General features: G+C 33.1%; 2 protein-coding genes across 2 annotated transcripts; one reads left to right on the plus strand and one right to left on the minus strand.

The window, feature by feature from the left end:
• Positions 1–2,138: 2,138 nt before the first annotated feature.
• Positions 2,139–9,136, minus strand: LOC103030535 (receptor-type tyrosine-protein phosphatase H). Its single transcript, XM_007239769.4, has 10 exons — positions 9,059–9,136; positions 8,038–8,131; positions 7,454–7,535; positions 7,159–7,249; positions 6,098–6,171; positions 5,719–5,856; positions 5,418–5,540; positions 4,804–4,964; positions 3,172–3,307; positions 2,139–2,482 (listed from the first exon to the last, which is right to left on the minus strand). Exons 5-10 carry the CDS (start codon positions 6,101–6,103, stop codon positions 2,153–2,155), a joined length of 894 nt encoding a protein of 297 aa, XP_007239831.3. The 5' UTR covers positions 6,104–6,171; positions 7,159–7,249; positions 7,454–7,535; positions 8,038–8,131; positions 9,059–9,136; the 3' UTR covers positions 2,139–2,152.
• A 3,767-nt stretch (positions 9,137–12,903) lies between these two features.
• zgc:56095 (Ferritin, lower subunit-like) lies at positions 12,904–17,822 on the plus strand. Its single transcript, XM_049463900.1, has 5 exons — positions 12,904–13,047; positions 15,665–15,766; positions 15,905–16,051; positions 16,490–16,615; positions 17,204–17,822. The coding sequence occupies exons 2-5, from the start codon at positions 15,665–15,667 to the stop codon at positions 17,351–17,353; spliced, it is 525 nt and encodes a 174-aa protein (XP_049319857.1). The 5' UTR covers positions 12,904–13,047; the 3' UTR covers positions 17,354–17,822.

Genomic DNA, 17,822 nt, shown 5'->3' on the forward strand with positions numbered 1-17,822 from the left:
AGTCCATAAAGAATAATTAATTACTCTACTAACTCCAGTCCTCAGCTTCCTCAGCTCTACTAGTGCCAGAACCCTTGACCAGACTGTTACTGTTAAAAGCTTCTGTTTTAAACTCCTTAAGAATGTCTCATAGCCTGATTTAATGCCATGTCTCTATGTAATCTAAATATCAAAGCTCTTCAGACTCTGTCCTCCCCTTCCTATTCTTCTCTGATTCTCTGCCTTTGAGTTGTCACTCTGTTTCATATATCCTAATACTCCCTTTCATTATTGTTGATGTTTTTGTTGTCTTTGTTATTTCTTTTACTCATGAAACCATTTGTATATAAATCATCTAGTACGTCATATATATAAAAATACATATTCAAATCATACATAAATTGCTATCAATCAGCAATGGCACCAGAGAGAGAAATGCTTTACACTGTTATTTTAAGTTCTGCACCAGTAGCATATTTTTAAAACCAAATTAACCACCCTGTTAGAAAATATCAGAGAGGTGTTGTAAAAGAGGGAAATACAATCATCCCTCAAGGAACATCTATTTAAAAAAGTAAAACATAAAAACAGTTCCTAAAATATTAAACCTGCCTGACAAGCCATAAGTCATGGGATAGAAGCATGTAAACAGATCACAAAGTATTACTACAAGCGATTGCTTGGGAATGCACACCTGTATATTGTCGCCGTCCAATGAAAACATGTATCTTCAAAACAGCAACTTTACAGGAGAGAGATAAAATCATCTTAACCTTCAATACAAGTCAGTTTAAAAAAAGTTGAGTTCATTTAAAATAATTTCTATTGGCCCATTCTTCAAGAAATGTTTAAGACAGAGTTAGTGACAGTTTGTCTGCTCACGTTATGTAGTAAACTTAAAATCAACAAAAATGCAGATACTTGTTTTTCATTGGACATACAGCTCAGGAAAAAAATTAAGAGACCACTTCAGTTTCTGAATCAGCTTCTCTAATTTTGCTATTTATAGGTATATGTTTAAATAAAATGAACATTGTTGTTTTATTGACAGCATTCCAACATCCAACACCCCAAATTCCAAGAAAAATATTGTCATTTAGAGCATTTATTTGCAGAAAATGAGAAAAAAGATGCAAAACTTTGCAAAGAAAACAAATTCATATTCATGAAGTTTTAAGAGTTCAGAAATCAATACTTGGTGGAATAACCCTGGTTTTAAATCACAGTTTTCATGCATCTTGGCATGTTCTCTTCCACCAGTCTTACACACTGCTTTGGAACTTTATTCCACTCCTGGTGCAAAAATCCAAGCAGTTCAGCTTGGTTTGATGGCTTGTGATCATCCATCTTCCTCTTGATTATATTCCAGAGGTTTTCAATTTGTTAAAGAAACTCATCATTCTATTTTATCTTATTTTTTTCCAGAGCTGTATATGCTGATATATGTTGTGAGGCGTTCTCTTGTGAGTAAAGTTTAATCCTGGCCATTGTGCTCCACATGTGTTAATGAATAGTTTTGATGCCTTCAGAATCTACAAAGTAAATAGTCATGAAAATAAGAAAACGCATTGAATGAGAAGGTGTGTCCAACTTTTTGGCCTGTACTGTAGATATACCATCATAAGGCTGATTATTAATAGGTAACTACACTGACTATAATGCAAAATGCTAACTCTGTGTATAATAAACATTTTATAGCAAGTCTAGCTGTAAAAACGTTTTGTATATCGACACTGTTCATGTCCAGCAACTTAACAGAAGATTGATAAAACCTTCTTAACTTTTAATGGAAGTCAATGTAAGAGTTCATTTCATTTCACATTGGACCATTCATCAAGAAATGATACCAGTGTTAAGTACAGTTTGTGTGTTTAAATTATGTAGTAAACTAAAAATTGTTAAAAATGGATATACTTGTTTATAATTGGACAGCAATTATATAAGTATAAGTATTTACAAAAATATATATAAATAAAATACATAGTACTCATCATGTGACTTTAGTTAATGTTTTGTATCTCAGTGCGAATAATGTGAACATAGTGTCCTCCTGTTTATAGAGTTTTTTTATTCTAAATTAGTCCTGTGTTTAAAGAATGCTGACATTTTTGTAATATTTTAAATATTTCTGATAATCAAAAATAGGGGTCAGGTAATGATGCGCACAAACTGTTTATACACTTGAGTTTTCTGTATGATATGGTGGGAGCTCAAAAGAAACTGCATAGTCCGTATCTGGAATTTCATTGATATCTGGAATTTCATAGATATCTGGAATTTCACTGATATCTGGAATTTCATAGATATCTGGAATTTCACTGATATCTGGAATTTCATAGATATCTGGAATGTCACTGATTTCTGTATTTTCATAGGAATTAGAATTGTCATGCATATCTGGGTCTTCATAAATGTTTGGGTTTTCATATGCAGACTTTGAGATAAAGTTATTCTTTGACTGAAGCAAATCCATGACACACTGGTGCAGGAACACATATTGATCCTGCAAGAGAAAAAAGATGTTAAATAGTGTTTAAAAACATTGTATCATTGTATATAAATCAAAATGTAGATACCAGAAACATTTCTGCCTTCATACAGGTATAAATGTTCAATACAAATTATCCATTTAATGCAACAAAAAATAATAATCTATGTTAACTGTGCTAAAACAGTTAATTAATAGTTTATATCACTAGGCAACTGTTACTATTGCTATTATTTTCCTACATTGGTCATGAAAACCAGCAAGTTCTTCAGTAGAGCACTGTGTAGTTCTATAACTACATACTGTATTCAGTATTAGTCTGTTTCTCTGCATACTTTATCATCCTCCATTCACTCTGTTCTTTAATGGTCAGGACCACCACAGAGCAGGTATTATTTAAGTATGGGCATGATGGTTTGTTCTGGTAGGGGTGGATCAGACACAGCAGTGCTGCTGGAGGTTTTAAACACATTATCAGAACCTGCTTTTTACGCTGTTTTCAGATTTCAAACCAGGTCATTTTGTGTTTTCTTTAATAATATATATTTTTTTATATCTGGTGAGGTAAAAAGATACATAAGACATAATCTAACATGTAACCGGCATGGACAAAAGTGTTGGGATGCCTGCTAAGTCAGTGTTTCCTTTGAAATAAAACTTTCAATAAAACAAAAATATTTTTTATTCATTATTTTATGGTGTACCTCAGTCTGCACCATAAGGGGTCGGTTGAGCCTCATGCGATGTACACAGGCAGCAATGCTAATTGCTTTCTCTTTCTCAAGTTGCTGCAGTACTGTATCCAGAGCGATAAAAACTCCAGTCCTGTCCACTCCAGCACTGCAGAGCACACACACACAAACAAACACACACACAAATACACAGCAGTCATCTTACTACACAATAAAATTTGTATATAAAGTTGCATTGCACATGCACTTACAGTACCAGTTACAATTTGTAAACACCTTTAATCCAGTGTTTTTTTTAGTATTTTAAAATACTAAAGTCTTACACACTATGAATTGAACAAAGGATTATTTATTAACCAAAAAAGTGTTAAACAAACCACAATATGTTTTATATTTTAGATTATTTGAAGTAGGCAAATCTTTTGCTTAGATGCAGCTTTGCACATCTTTTTTGGATTTTCTCAGTCAGCTTTATGAGGTTGAGTCACCTGGAATATGAATTTTCAGTTAACAGCTGTGCTAAACTTCTTGCTCTCCTAATATGTATGAGGTAGAGTTGGTATACAGTAAATATTCCTATTTGAGTAATGTTCTAAATTATATCATGGCAAGAACTACTCAACTAAGTAAATAATAAAAATATTTTAGGAAATGAAGGACACTCAATCTGAAAAAAATCAAAGAAGAAAGTATGCTCAAGTGCAGTCTGAAACACCATCAAAATGTTACGATGAAACTGGCTCTCATCAGGACCACCTGATGAGACCAAGAGTTACTTCTGTTGCACAGCATAAGTTCATCAGCCTCAGAAACTACATGTGAACAGCAGCCCTGATAAGAGCACATACATGCCTATTTGTTTGATACTTTTAAGTTACTACATGATTCTTTATGTGTTCCTTCATAGTCTGGATGACTCAGTATTAGTTTTCAATATAGAAAAAAATCTGCTCCTACAGGACACTTGGAGAAGCTGCCTGTTTTCTCTCCTTTCTACTTAATAATTAATAATAACAGAAACCCAAATTCAGCAGGTTTAAAAATAGACGTAAAAACTAGACAAACATAACGAAACTAAAGGTTTGGAGAACATAAAGTTTTGTTTTGTATTCAGGAAAAAAACTGATACTATAAATGAAGTTTATGAAATGTCAATTTTATGATTGTTATTCATTATATTTTTAAACATTTAAGCAAATTTACTTCAATTTTGTTTATTACAATTACATTTAGGATTTGCAGTAATGTTTCTTATCAAACATTAAAACTATATAAAAAATATATATCCCCAACATTTAGGCATGTAATATCAGGCAGGAAATGAACAAAAAAGTTGGCCTGTTAAGGGGCTAAATGTAAAGTAAGGTGCCCTTTAGATGCCCTTACAATTTAGAAACTGTATTTGATGCTACAAGACAAAGTGAATTGTTGTCAGCGATAAACAAATGAAAAATATATATTCCCAAACTTAAACTTAAACATCTATTTTTTCTTAGTTTGAGCCACACCTCCTGTAGAATGTACAGGCTCTATATCTTGCAGTGGCTGCTCTTTCTTTGTCTCCACCACTGAGTCCACCACTGATCTACAGTCAGTATATAGTGTAGATCTGTGGGCAGTCAGTACAGGTTGTGACGTGTTTACCTGCAGTGCACTACTGTAGGTCCTGTGGATGAGAAACTCTCTATGTGCTGCCGGACAATCCCTCTGAACTGCATCAGCTCCTCAGTGTCACAGGGAACTCCAATATGAGGCCAAGCTGTGAACTGGAAGTGATGCACTTTCCGCTCATCAGAACTTACAGTCTACACACACACACACACACAAATATACACACAGACATTCACAATAAAAGAGATGTTTGAAAAGGTTATTAGACTATTCTGTAATGTTATCTCATGTAAAAAAGAGTTTAATATGCTAAAATAAACAGATAACATTGTAAAACAAGTATCCCTAAAACAGCAACTTTACAGGAGAAAACTTTACTTCTTAACTTTCGATGGAAGTCAGTGTGAAAAGAGTTTGTTTCAGGTCAATTTGGAGAATTTCTTTTGGTCAATTCATTATGATATTTTAATACAGTATAATGTGTTGTGTATAATAGTTTGTGTGTTAAAATTATGTAGGACACTTGTTTTTTATTGGACAGTGATGATAAGTAAAATATTAGATAACATAATAAAAAAAGGTTAATAAATGTACGACTGAAAGTATTTTAACATCTACAATTTCATACAATTTAAGCACTAACTCACATCTTTCACACTAAATTCCCGCACAGTCCAGCTTTTCACTTTCTGCTCTGATTGGACACTGATCATCAGGTTGCCATAAGCACAGGGACTGCGGTTCTCTGGCCAGTACTGTTCACACTTAATCTGCAGAGCAATAAGGGAAAGAGTCTAAAAATCTCATGGTATCTCATTTTAACCAACTATTGGTAAATAACAATGCTTTATAGTTTTTTCACTGAGGAAAAATAAGAGAATCCCAATTTTGTTTTAAATAATGATGTCCTGTAGATGGTGCTGTTGCTCTATATTTAAACACACTTACCCGTGCACTCTCTGTACAGTTAATCAGCATCACAATGACCTGAGACTTCTGTTCCCACACCATTCTCCAGAAATCACCAACCATAGAAGCCAGAGGACCCTGAGCTGCTATGTACTGCCTGCTGTCAATGCCGTATCCCTAACACACATAAATACACACACACAAACACGAAGAATACACAAACGTGTCATAGTACTATAGAACACAATACCAAAGTACAGTTAATGTACTTTAGACATGGCTTATTACTCCCAACAATAACTTAACAACAAATGATTTACTACTGAATCACTCTATGTATTGTACATGAAGGTGTACCATACCTTTTTCTGTATGTTATTTCTGTATAATGTTTTGGTATATTTGGAGTAGGACTTACAGGCATGTAGTTTGCATTGATATAGTCAGAGTCATCACTGTTCTCTACAGTGAGCTTCACACGAGATGAATCATCTACAGAAAGTAAAGATAAAAAACAAATTGGAAAAAAAATATTCTAAAATATTCTATTTGTACGGAAGCATATTGCTGTCACTTATGATTTAAAAAAATCTTCAAAATGTCGTCATAACGAAAAAAAAACAAGATTGTTATGTCATTAAAGTTATGTCATTAAAACGACATAGTATGTCGTAATTACGATAAAGTATCTGGTTTTTAGAAGTTATTACATTGTTAAATTGACATGGTGTGTCGTCATTATGATAAAGTATCTCGTTTTTACGAGTTATGTCATTAAAACAACATACTATGTCGTAATTATGAGAAAGTATTTTTTTATGAGTTATTATGTCATTAAATTTACAAAGTATATCGTAATTTTGAGAAACTATCTTGTTTTTATGAGTTAAATCGTTAAAACGACATACTATGAAATAAATATCTCGTAATTTTAAGAAGGTTTAGTGTGTCTACCACCGCACTACAACGTTTCTCAGACTAAATGTCACAGTTAGTTAAATTAATAAAATTCTACTATACATTTGGCTTAAATCACAAGGAAATCTTAGTGTCATTGAGCGGCATTCATGGTATATCCATAAGCATTCGAACGCTGCAAAGAATTATGAAGTCTCAGCATTTATACAGGCGTAAAAATAAACCAGACCTCTCTGTATAAAGCCTAGACTTTCTCATAATTATGAGATGTTTATTTCATAATTATGACATACTATGTCGTTTTAACGACACAATAACTCATAAAAAAAAAGATACTTTCTCATAATTACAACATACTATGTCGTTTTAATGAGATAACTCGTAAAAACAAGATTTCTCATTATAACGACATGTTGAAGTTGTTTTTATCATAAGTGGCAGCAATGTGCTTCTGTATATTTGCTATCTTGTTAATTTTATATTTGTGTGTGTGTGTGTGTGTGTGTGTGTGTGTGTGTGTGTGTGTGTGTGTGTATGTGTGTGTGTGTGTGTAACACTCACAGGCCAGAATGTTGCTGAATCTATTTTTGCTCTGGTTTTTAGGAAGGAAAGCAGCTGTACAGCTCTGATCTGTACCCACAGATTTTAACTCCTGTAATCAACAAAACAACAGCATTAATAAACAGATTCAGCATCTAGAAAAGATAGCTTGTAATGTGTAAAGTGAAAAAATGTTGATAGTTAAATTGGTGCCATGGCACGGACTGTAAGATGATTTAAAATGATTTATTGATGACTATAACATGACCCCAAATCACAAAAAGTTAAGAGAGTATGGAAAATTGACAGACTCTACCTCAAATTCCACTCTGAAGCCACGGTTCTCATCACGACTCTTGGATTTAAAGTATTTTGGAAACTGTTTCTGTGGAATTGTTCTGGAGAAAAAGAAGTAAAACAGAAAATTCTAAGCTAATCCTACACAGTATTGACAAAATGAGCACATTAAACAAACCCTGCATGGCATCATACTTAGGTATATTTGTTATTAGATATCTGGGTCTCTACAATGATTTAGATTTTTAAATTTTAATGTATTTAAAAAGATAAAATGTACATTAAATATGGTTAATAGAAAAATATGCAGCTTTAAAGAAACATAAGTCTAACATAAGACATTGTAAAATACAAAGAAAAACCTGTATACAACTATGATGTAAAATCTCATCGTCTCATTTATATTTTTTTGTCAAATGAGAAGAAATGAAAACAAGATAATCATATTAACCACTTGCTCCATTCTTGCTGAATTCAAGAAATCCCTTAAATCAATCAAAAAGGTAAACATTACCTATCCCTTTTCCTGAAAAAATGAGAATGTGCAATCTGAGTGTGTCAAGTTAAAACTGGCCTTATCTTATTAATAATAACAGCACCCACCTGGAAAGCTCTGTCCTGCGACACCATATAAAGATGCTGATACACAGGATACTGATGACCACTAGACCAGCTACCACAACCCCTGTTATAACTCCTGAAAAAAAACATATATTTGATATTTAATATTATTTGATGCTTTGGATTGTTAAAATAAAAAATATATATTATGTGTCTTATCCTTTATATACAGTATATACATATATACAGTATACTGTATACCCTGGTGAAAAAATAGTAGGTTAAAGTATTATTATGCTTTAGTGCACCAAAGTGTTTTTGTAGCCACATTGATAATCAGTATATTTAAAGTGTGCTAAAATGGAACAACATTTTTGGTACTTATTGTACTTTAATTGTATAAAAATTGAACTATTTTAAATATACTTTAGTAACATTTAAACATATTACTTTATATTTTACATATGCTTATAGTAAAATTATAATACATTTATTGAGTGTTACAACTGTATCACTATTATACACCAGGTATATTAAAAATGTACTAAGAATTGATGTTAAATATTTTTACATTAGAGAACAAATATGCTTCTTGTTCTTGTCTTTTGTAAGTAGTACACTTTTAGTATACTTTGTTGGGAATAAAAATATATTTTAATATACTTTACTACAATTTTTAGTATGTTTACTATAAATTATTTAAATATAGTAATTTAATTTACTTTATAAAAAGGTACATGATACATTGCACTTTAAGTGAACTACTTTAACAGTTGTTTTTAACACACTACTAAAAATATACAAAAGTATATTTGGAAATAAGTATTGTAGAAGTATATTGAATTACATTAAACTAAAAGTGTACTTCATAGTAGTCTATTTTTATACACTATATTGTAGTTTATTTAATAGTTTACTTTCAAACATTGCATATTATGGTACTTTTAATATATTTTAAATTAGTGTATAAATCTGTTGGTATATTTAAAGCATACTTTGACATTTCTCAATATGTTTTAAGTACAATTAAGTATATTGTTTTTTCCACCAGGGTATATATTACCTGAAGGGTCAGTCAGACAGGTAACTGAGGATGAGTTACTCTGTAAATCCCAACAGAGTGCAGTCACATTCACATTCCTCTCTATAAAACATGGCAGGAAAAAAATCAAGTTTATAGCACAAACTAGCTTAATATGCTATCAAATATTAATATTATAGATTAAAAAACATTATATATGGTTATTAATAAACTTATTCCATGTGCACCCAGAAACGGATTTGCCCATATCTATGAAGGCTTTGATGATAATAGAAATAGAATAATAAGAAGATGAAGAAGAAGAACAGAAACAAGACATCTTACTTAATATTATCGGCTGAGCTCCTGCTGTAATGATAGAGCTGGATGTTATCATAAATATGAACAAAGATGTCAGTGTTAAGTGGAATTGCCCCTGTGAAGTGAAAAATATATAAATAATGACTATCAAGTAACCATTTATACAAACTCATAATCAAAGAAAAAATGCACTCAGTTGGAAGCAACTAACAGGAATGAAATTAACTTGGTGGATATATTTGGCATTGTGAGATATGAATGAAGATTTTAGTAAGTTTGGTCATACATGTGATGTTAGCAAGTATTAGCCTCATTATAGCTGACAGACTATATAAGGTCAGTATATTTTTCTTTCTGTATGATATTAGAATGAAAAAGCTTCTCATCCAGGCATCTTGGCATCAAGAGTTGTTTGGTGAATTAATGTTTTATTTATTTATTTATTTGAATAGATGAGCTGCTGATGGAATTAAACACATCCACATGCTCACTGGAGGCCTTCAGGAGAAATTTGGAACCAAACTTTGCTCTTCAAACTAGGTCACATGTATGATCTATGTTTTTTTTATATTATAATATCTTTTTCATATTCTTGATCATATTCCCTAAAACCTTTCTAAGGTCTGAGAGAAATCGATTTAAATAATGTACTTTCTAGCCTTAAACCTCTGTGCAGTAAACTTTCATTATTGAGAATAAAATATATACAGCTCTGGAAATAAGACCACTTAAAAATGTTAGGTTTCTTTAATTTTACCAAATTGAAAACCTCTAGAATATAATCAATAGGAAGATGAAAGATCATAACATCAGGAGTGGAATAAAGTTATCCAAAAGCAGTGTGTAAGACTGGTGGGGGACAACATGCATGAAAACAGTGATTAAAAACCAGGGTTATTTCACCAAATATTGATTTCTGAACTCTTAAAACTTTATGAATATCAACTTGTTCCATATCTCTGCTATGTTATTTCAGAAATTTCAGAAATCTCATTTTCTGCAAATAAATGCTCTTAATGACAATATTTTTATTGGGAATAATGTAATTTATAGAATAAAACAACAATATTAATTTTATTCAAACGTATACCTATACATAAATTGACAGAAACAGAAGTTTTGTACACAATTCGATTTTTGTATGATACAGATAAAAACAGCCTTACCCAAACATGAGCCTCATATTGACACAAAAACAGCGACAGCACGATTTGTCCCATGATCCAACCAGGAAAAACAGTCCCTGAAGAATAATGAAGTTCTTTATTGACACCCGTCTCCTCACCAGTCACCCAAAGCCCTACTTATACTGGAACCTTTGATGTGATCAAACTATCTTTCCATCTTACTTCCTCTCTAAGGACGAATCATGACCTGTTTTAAGACACTTTTCATTTTAAAAGTTTTATAACAGTTAATAATCAACAACTGCCTAGCTGCATAATAAAGAAGAAATCCACTGGTTGTTTCCTTTTTGCAGCACAAAAATATTAAAAACCCACAGAGCGTATAGTTTCCTTGTGAAAAGTAAAAGAGTGGGTTACTTATTAAATGTCTGTAGTCTAAAAATATATAAAGTCTATTTGAGAAAAAATATCCATCATCAGTAACAGGGGCCAGATGATGTGAAACCTACATAAAACCTACAATTCTCTAAATAATTAACTTTGGGGATCAAATTAAATATTTTCTGTTGAACAGGAAATTGGAAACCACCTTTTCTGATTAAATGTTCCTTACTCAGTGGGCCGGAACACAAGTTCAAGGCACAAGTAGTCAAAACTATTTGCCTAACAGTTGTAGAAATACTCTTTTTTTATTCATTTCTGCACTTTTTTCAAACGTATTAAAGAACAGAACACAAAAAAACTTCTATTATAACTCACTCAGTCAACACAACATGTTTTATTAGATTAGCCCTCGATTATTAACAATAATATTAACAATTAGTAAATTCCCTGAGCTCTACAACTCTACATTCATAAAAAGATAACAGAAGGAAGAAAATAAATTGTGGCCATGAACTTATCTCATTCACACGCCTTAATTATCTAGTTCCCACGCCTTAGGATTTCATTCCCACACCTTAATTTTTTTTTTACTTGATGTCATCTTAGGGGCTCTGTATTTATATCACTTGGGGGGAGGGGTCTGCATGGGACTGCTTTTTAAAAGTAGTTCCTGCCCGCTCCCGCTTGTTTTAGTCCCGTTACCACATTCTCTCGCCAAAAATCGTTTGTTTTAATCCGATATGGTCACCCACCTCAAACCCATCACTTTTTTTCTTTGCAGCTTTCCGTGAATGCCAGTCGTGCGTCTATTATACTCATGAAATTCGTTTTGAAATTATTTGTTTTCTGTGCTGAATGCACTGATCAAGATTTAAGCACTGATTGCAGCCAGATCAAGAAGTTTATAGTAGAGGTGGATTTAGGCATGTGGACTGGATGAAGGGATTGATTCAGGAATAAAAAAATATATAACATTTTATTCCAGACAAACCAAGTCTCCCTGAAGCTGCGGGAGTCTCCCGCATTTCGGTAGTGGCTCCCTGATGCCCGCGAGTTACATATAATCCAAAAAACATATAATTGATTTGTATATTGTATTCAGGGGTATACTCCCTGAAATCAACTTTTGCAACTTGGGATGTCTGTTATTCAGTTAAATTAATAAACATATGTCAAGTCAGGTAGTTTTACTGTCAATGCTGCACATGTACAGGATATACAGAGGTAACAGCAAGTACAGCAAGTACAGCTAAATAAAATTATAAATAATACAATAATGAGAGACGAACAATCGAATAAGGTCACATATTTAGACATATATGAGACAAGAGACACAAGACAAAGGTGCAATATAACAGTGAGAGTGTACCAGTTAGGTATGCTGGAGGGTTTTAAAGAGGGAATGACAGTACCAGTGTAAACTGAACTCATAGAAACAGTAGTGCAAATATAGAGGTATGAAAGTTTAAAGCTGCATACAGTTCTTTAAATGTCACAGTCGTAGAGGGAATTAAAGTGGGAATTATGGACTGATTCCATTACTAAGTTACAGTACGGTGTCATTATTATTATTATTATTATTATTATTATTATTATTATTATTATTATTATTATATATATATATATATATATATATATATATATTTTTTTTTTTTTTTTTTTTTTTTTAACGGGTCCCGCAAATCCTTCGGGAGTGCAGACCTCTACCTTAGGGGCTCCATAACAGCCAGCTCCAACCTCTGAGCTTCTGCTCCAGACTCTCTCTTATTTTATTTATTTCAAGAATATATTACTGAAACAAAATAAATATATTAATTGTATTCTATAAATATAACAGTTTTATACATTCAATAGGGAAAATATATATTTATAAAAATTTGACTTTGTCTATTTTTTAAACTTAGCTACCAAGACTAATTTTGTATAAAACAATAATAATGTGACAAAATAAAGTAATGTCACAAAACATTATCCAACCTCTGAGATTCTGCTCCAGCCTCTCTCTCCACCCCAGTAGGTGGTGGTGTTTTACCCCGCCCTCTTACCCGGATGTAAGCCTCCCCTCACCACAGAGAGGAGGAACAATAATAAGACCCTACAGTTCACTCCATACCCAACACACACTCTCACACACACAGAGCAGAGAGAGACTGCTGGACCTCAGAGCGGCTGAACTGTCGAGCAGTAAAGAGACCAAAGGTAAGCCCACACTTTAGCTCACAGTTTCATTAGTAATGTGCAGATACTGAGACTGACTAATCCACATGTCTGCTCTCTGTTTTTAACCTGCTGCTGCTGCAGGTCACGTTAGGTAACTACCTAACGTTGCACTGTATTATAAAACACTGTAACTGGCTAAAGTGATCCATGTTTGTGCAGTTATACAACTACAGGACCTGTTCTGTGTAAATAATAATAAAGCTAAACATACAGTCAGGATTAACAGCTATCCTAACGGTGTTTATCTCCAGGGTGTTCTGTCGAGTTATGCTACCCATCGATACGTGCTTCCTAAAGCCTTTGCGCATGCGCTAACCTACACTTTAAAAAAAAAATGTTCTCTTTTAGTGTTTTTGTGCATTAAACAATCTGCACTCACTGTCATTGCAAAAAAAATGGAAATTAATAATAAAATAATCAAATTGATTATTTTTTTTAACGTGTTCACGTGTTTTTATGGTCATTCTATGATTCTACACCGGTTTTACTTGGGTGCATTAAACAATCGATGTTTTGACGAGTTATGCTACCCTGTTGAATGTGCCAGTGTTAAAAAAATAAAATATTATTAATAATAAAATAATGCTGTTTTCTGTCTGCAATGCACACAAATCTAAACACTGCACATTTATCTAAAATATGTAACTGTTTTTATGTCTATTTGATTGGAAGCCTGTGCTTAAAAGTTTTTTTTTTTTGTCTTTTTTTTTTAGATTTGATATTGACATTTTTGCTCACAAGCCTTCCCTAAACACTAAACTAAACATGGAAAAAGTGTTCTAAATGGCATACAATTAGTAAGTGCTGTGTGTTTTAGTGCAGTGGGCGGGGCTAAGCTATTGTTTCATTGGCTTATAAACTTTATTATATCTATCCTGACTAAAAACTGGTCTCAATTAGTCTTAAGTTTAATAAAACATTTGTAAAAGAAAATACATGATGTCCATTGAAATGGACGCAGGGTCTAAAGGTCTAGTGTATATTTAAACGTAAAAATAGCAGAAAAATGCGTTATATATGAAAATGCTCATGCTGTCATTTATACATGTGAGTCATCAGTGCTTTGGTTGTTTAATGCACACAAGTAAACCAGAATTACGCAAAAAAAAAACCTTTAAAATAAATGTGGGTCCGCGCATGCGCTCTGGTGGTAAGAAGCACATATCGATGGGTAGCACAATTCGACAGAACACCGGAGTCCCCTAGTATTGTTTGTATGAATGTTACCAATGCGTAAATGGCAGATCATAGTTATAAAAGTAATAATAATAAGTGAGCAATAAAAAATGTAGTTTCTTGATTAGAGTTGATTAGAGTTCTAATCACCCCTATTAACCCTTAACTGTCCCTTGATATAGGGGTTAATTATTCAGGTTTTCCAAATATCCCACAGGGAGTATTTTTTAAATAAGGTGTTGTTTTTTTTTTTTGTTTTTTTTTTTTGTATTTTATAATTAAATATACACTAGTGTAGCAGGGTAGCACAACTCGACAGAACACCATGCTGAATGTGTCCTGCAGTCAGCTTTAATTTCGTTTGCTTTACTTTGTAACTAGTTAATTCTAATTACAAAGTGTGTTTGGCTGATTTCCTGTCTTATAAAGTAGCTAATGCTTTGTCATTCCACACACAAACCGTTTTAGTTTAGTCAGGCTAGCAGAGGTTGGGCGATATGGACCTTAAATAGCATCACAATATTCAGTTTTTTTTTTTTTTTGTGATAATATTCTTGGCAATATGAAAACTTTGTTTCTAGAATATACTGATGCAACAACACAATAAATATGTAATACGTTTTATACTGTTAGAAACAAAAAACTACCAAAACTAATTTAGTATTAAACAATAATAGTGTGACAAAATGAAGTAATGTAACAACAAAATATACCATGCAGCATATTTAGTGCATGTATGTAAACTGCAATTTTTTTAAGCAAATAGTGGAATAAATAGACTACTTTCAAGAATATTGTGATGCCACTATATGGAGTTATTATTATTATTTTTTAATCATGTCAAACATGTTGGCAATATTATATAAAACTCTATGCTGCACTTTACTTTTGTGTTTCTGCTGGGGTCAAAAGTCAATCATGTTGACCCAAGTAAAACCCCAGATCATGACCCAATTCCTCAAGATCAACATACAACATATCGTCGGTGTCCAATAAAAAACAAGTATCTCCATTTTTGTTGTTTTTTTAGTTTACTACATAATTTGAACACACAAACTGTCCCTTATACTGTGACAAAATTATTTTGATGAACAGACCAAAAAGTAAACTTTTCACATTGTTTTCTATTAAAAGTTTTGATAAGTTGCTGTTTTGGACATACCTGTTTTTCATTGGACAGCGACGATATGTAATTTCTGTCTTTAGCAGTTTGTCAAAGCCCTAGATTTCTCATGATATTTTAGAAAAAAAAATTAATGGATAGAGTGGTCTTATTTCTCCAACTAAGAAGAGACTTCAGGATCAGTCTACTGGAACTCTACTGTGAAAGCTCCTCACACCTCGTGCTGAAATGTAGCTGGTATTTAAAAAGAAATTGAAGGAAATACTCATATCTTTTCCTCTGATTTTGTTCTTACAGATGCAGTCTGTAGTTAAACACAACCTCCATTCAGAGAGTGAGGGAGCCATTAATAAGCTCATCAACATCAAGCTCACAGCGTCCTACACCTACTTGTCTTTGGTATGTTTTTATGTCTCACTGACCCTCTTACTTTTTGTTCATTTCTCTACGTTTATTCTACGAAGCTGATTCAGTTGGCCATTGCTTAAAACTTGTAGAAATTTGTGCTTCACCTACTGTTCCCTGTTGGTCTCCCAGGGCATGTATTTTGACCGAGACGATGTGGCTCTGCCCAACTTCTCCAAATATTTTCTGGAGCTCTCTGTGAAGGAAAGGGAGCATGCTGAGCGTTTGCTGGGGTATCAAAACATGAGAGGTGGAAGAGTTCTTCTTCAGACTATTGCGGTGAGTGTGGGTCCCGGTTTAAAGTCTTTTCTTCTGTGCAGGATCTTCTGCTTTGTCTTTATTATGTTGCCAGCCCAGTGTTTCTCATTGCTCCAGTAATATTCCTATTTACACTTACAATAATCATAGAGCAGATAATGATAGAGAGCAAGGACACAGTGCAGAATCTAAGCACTGTTAATGTTTTTTGTTTTTGTTTTTTTTGTTCTTCAACACTAAAAACCTTGTATCTTATTTTAATGTAAATCTGGCACATATTTGTTTCAAAATTCAATGATTAATGCACCAGAAGCTGCAGAATGATTTAAATTAAAACCTTTTTTGCATCAATTTTTTTGTTTAGTTAAGTTTTTTTGGTTCTGTAAAGTTGCCATTGTAAAGAACATCACAGTGAAATAAAATACAAAATATTAAAACTGTCCACTTTTCAACCTCTAGAAGCCAACTCGTGAAGACTGGAGGGGAGGCAATGATGCCATTTCTTTCTCTCTTGAGTACCAGAAAACTCTGAACAACTCTCTGCTGGATGTCCACCGCATAGCAGGCAAACACACTGACCCTCATGTAAGTTGTGTTTATAATAAAGTCTTATTTATTTATTTTTTGTTTTAAAACTGGATTAAGGAATTGCACCTCTCAGTTGAGTAAAAAGGTTATTTTTGCCTGCATTTCCCTTTATACAATTAGAGCTCTCAAAAAATTCTCAATTTAAATGCTGCTATAGCTTTACATCCTGGATGTATTAATATAATGTATTCAGTGAGAAAAAATAAGTATTTGAACACCCTTTGACTTTGCAACTCATGGAGGGGTCTGTAATTTTCAACTTAGGTGCGTGGCAATTGTTTGGCAGGTGTTCAAATACTTATTTGCAGCAGCAACAGACAAATAAATATTTTTAAAAAATCAACTAATTGTGTTTTCTGGATTTTTATTTATTTTTTAAATATGTCTCTCACAGTGGACATGCACCTAAGATGAAAATTTTAAGTGGTAGAACTTGCAAAGTCACAGGGTGTTCAAATACTTATTTTCCTCACTGTATACCCAATTGCGCTTGTTTTTCCCTGTTCTACTGCTGAAATTAGGCACTAAATTATACCTGTCATGGCAGCTCCACCTTAAACTTTGATCACTTTTTGTTTTCTTCAGCTCTGTGACTTTCTGGAGAGCCACTTCCTTCCAGACAGCCACGAGACCATTAAGAAACTGGGCGACTACCTGAGCAGTCTGACACGCCTCACTTCAAGCGAGCCCAACGGCCACATGGGAGAATACCTGTTTGACAAGCACACTCTGTGAAGAGGTCCTCTATTGCTGTGGCAGTCTTGCTACTTTTCCAGTTACAAAGACCTTCATTCCTCGGGACCAGTATATTAGCATGACCCAAATGCTCCTGCCAAATTTCCAATAAAAAGAAAATAAAGCCATTTGAAATCCCTGTGAGAATGAGGTCTTGTGACTTAACAAGCTTAATACCAGCTATGCACACAAAGTAGTGTGAGGGGTAGATTCTCAACCCCAGTTAGATACCTCAAAATATGGCAATAAAGTGTTACAAACTGCGGTGCTGAAAATCTTTTAGCTCCATGTGGTCTGACATTTTGCTTTTCTTTTTAAAAACACCTTGTTTGTATCATGACCTCACGATGCCATGTTTCAAATCAAACACTGCCGTTTAGTTATTTCAGCCAACATTCCGTTAACTGTCTCCACTGAGGATGTGAATTGCAAAGCTAAGTAAAATAAAGTTTTTAAATTTACAATATAA

The sequence above is a fragment of the Astyanax mexicanus genome, chromosome 1, assembly GCF_023375975.1.
Source record: "Astyanax mexicanus isolate ESR-SI-001 chromosome 1, AstMex3_surface, whole genome shotgun sequence".
NCBI classification, from domain to species: domain Eukaryota; kingdom Metazoa; phylum Chordata; class Actinopteri; order Characiformes; family Acestrorhamphidae; genus Astyanax; species Astyanax mexicanus.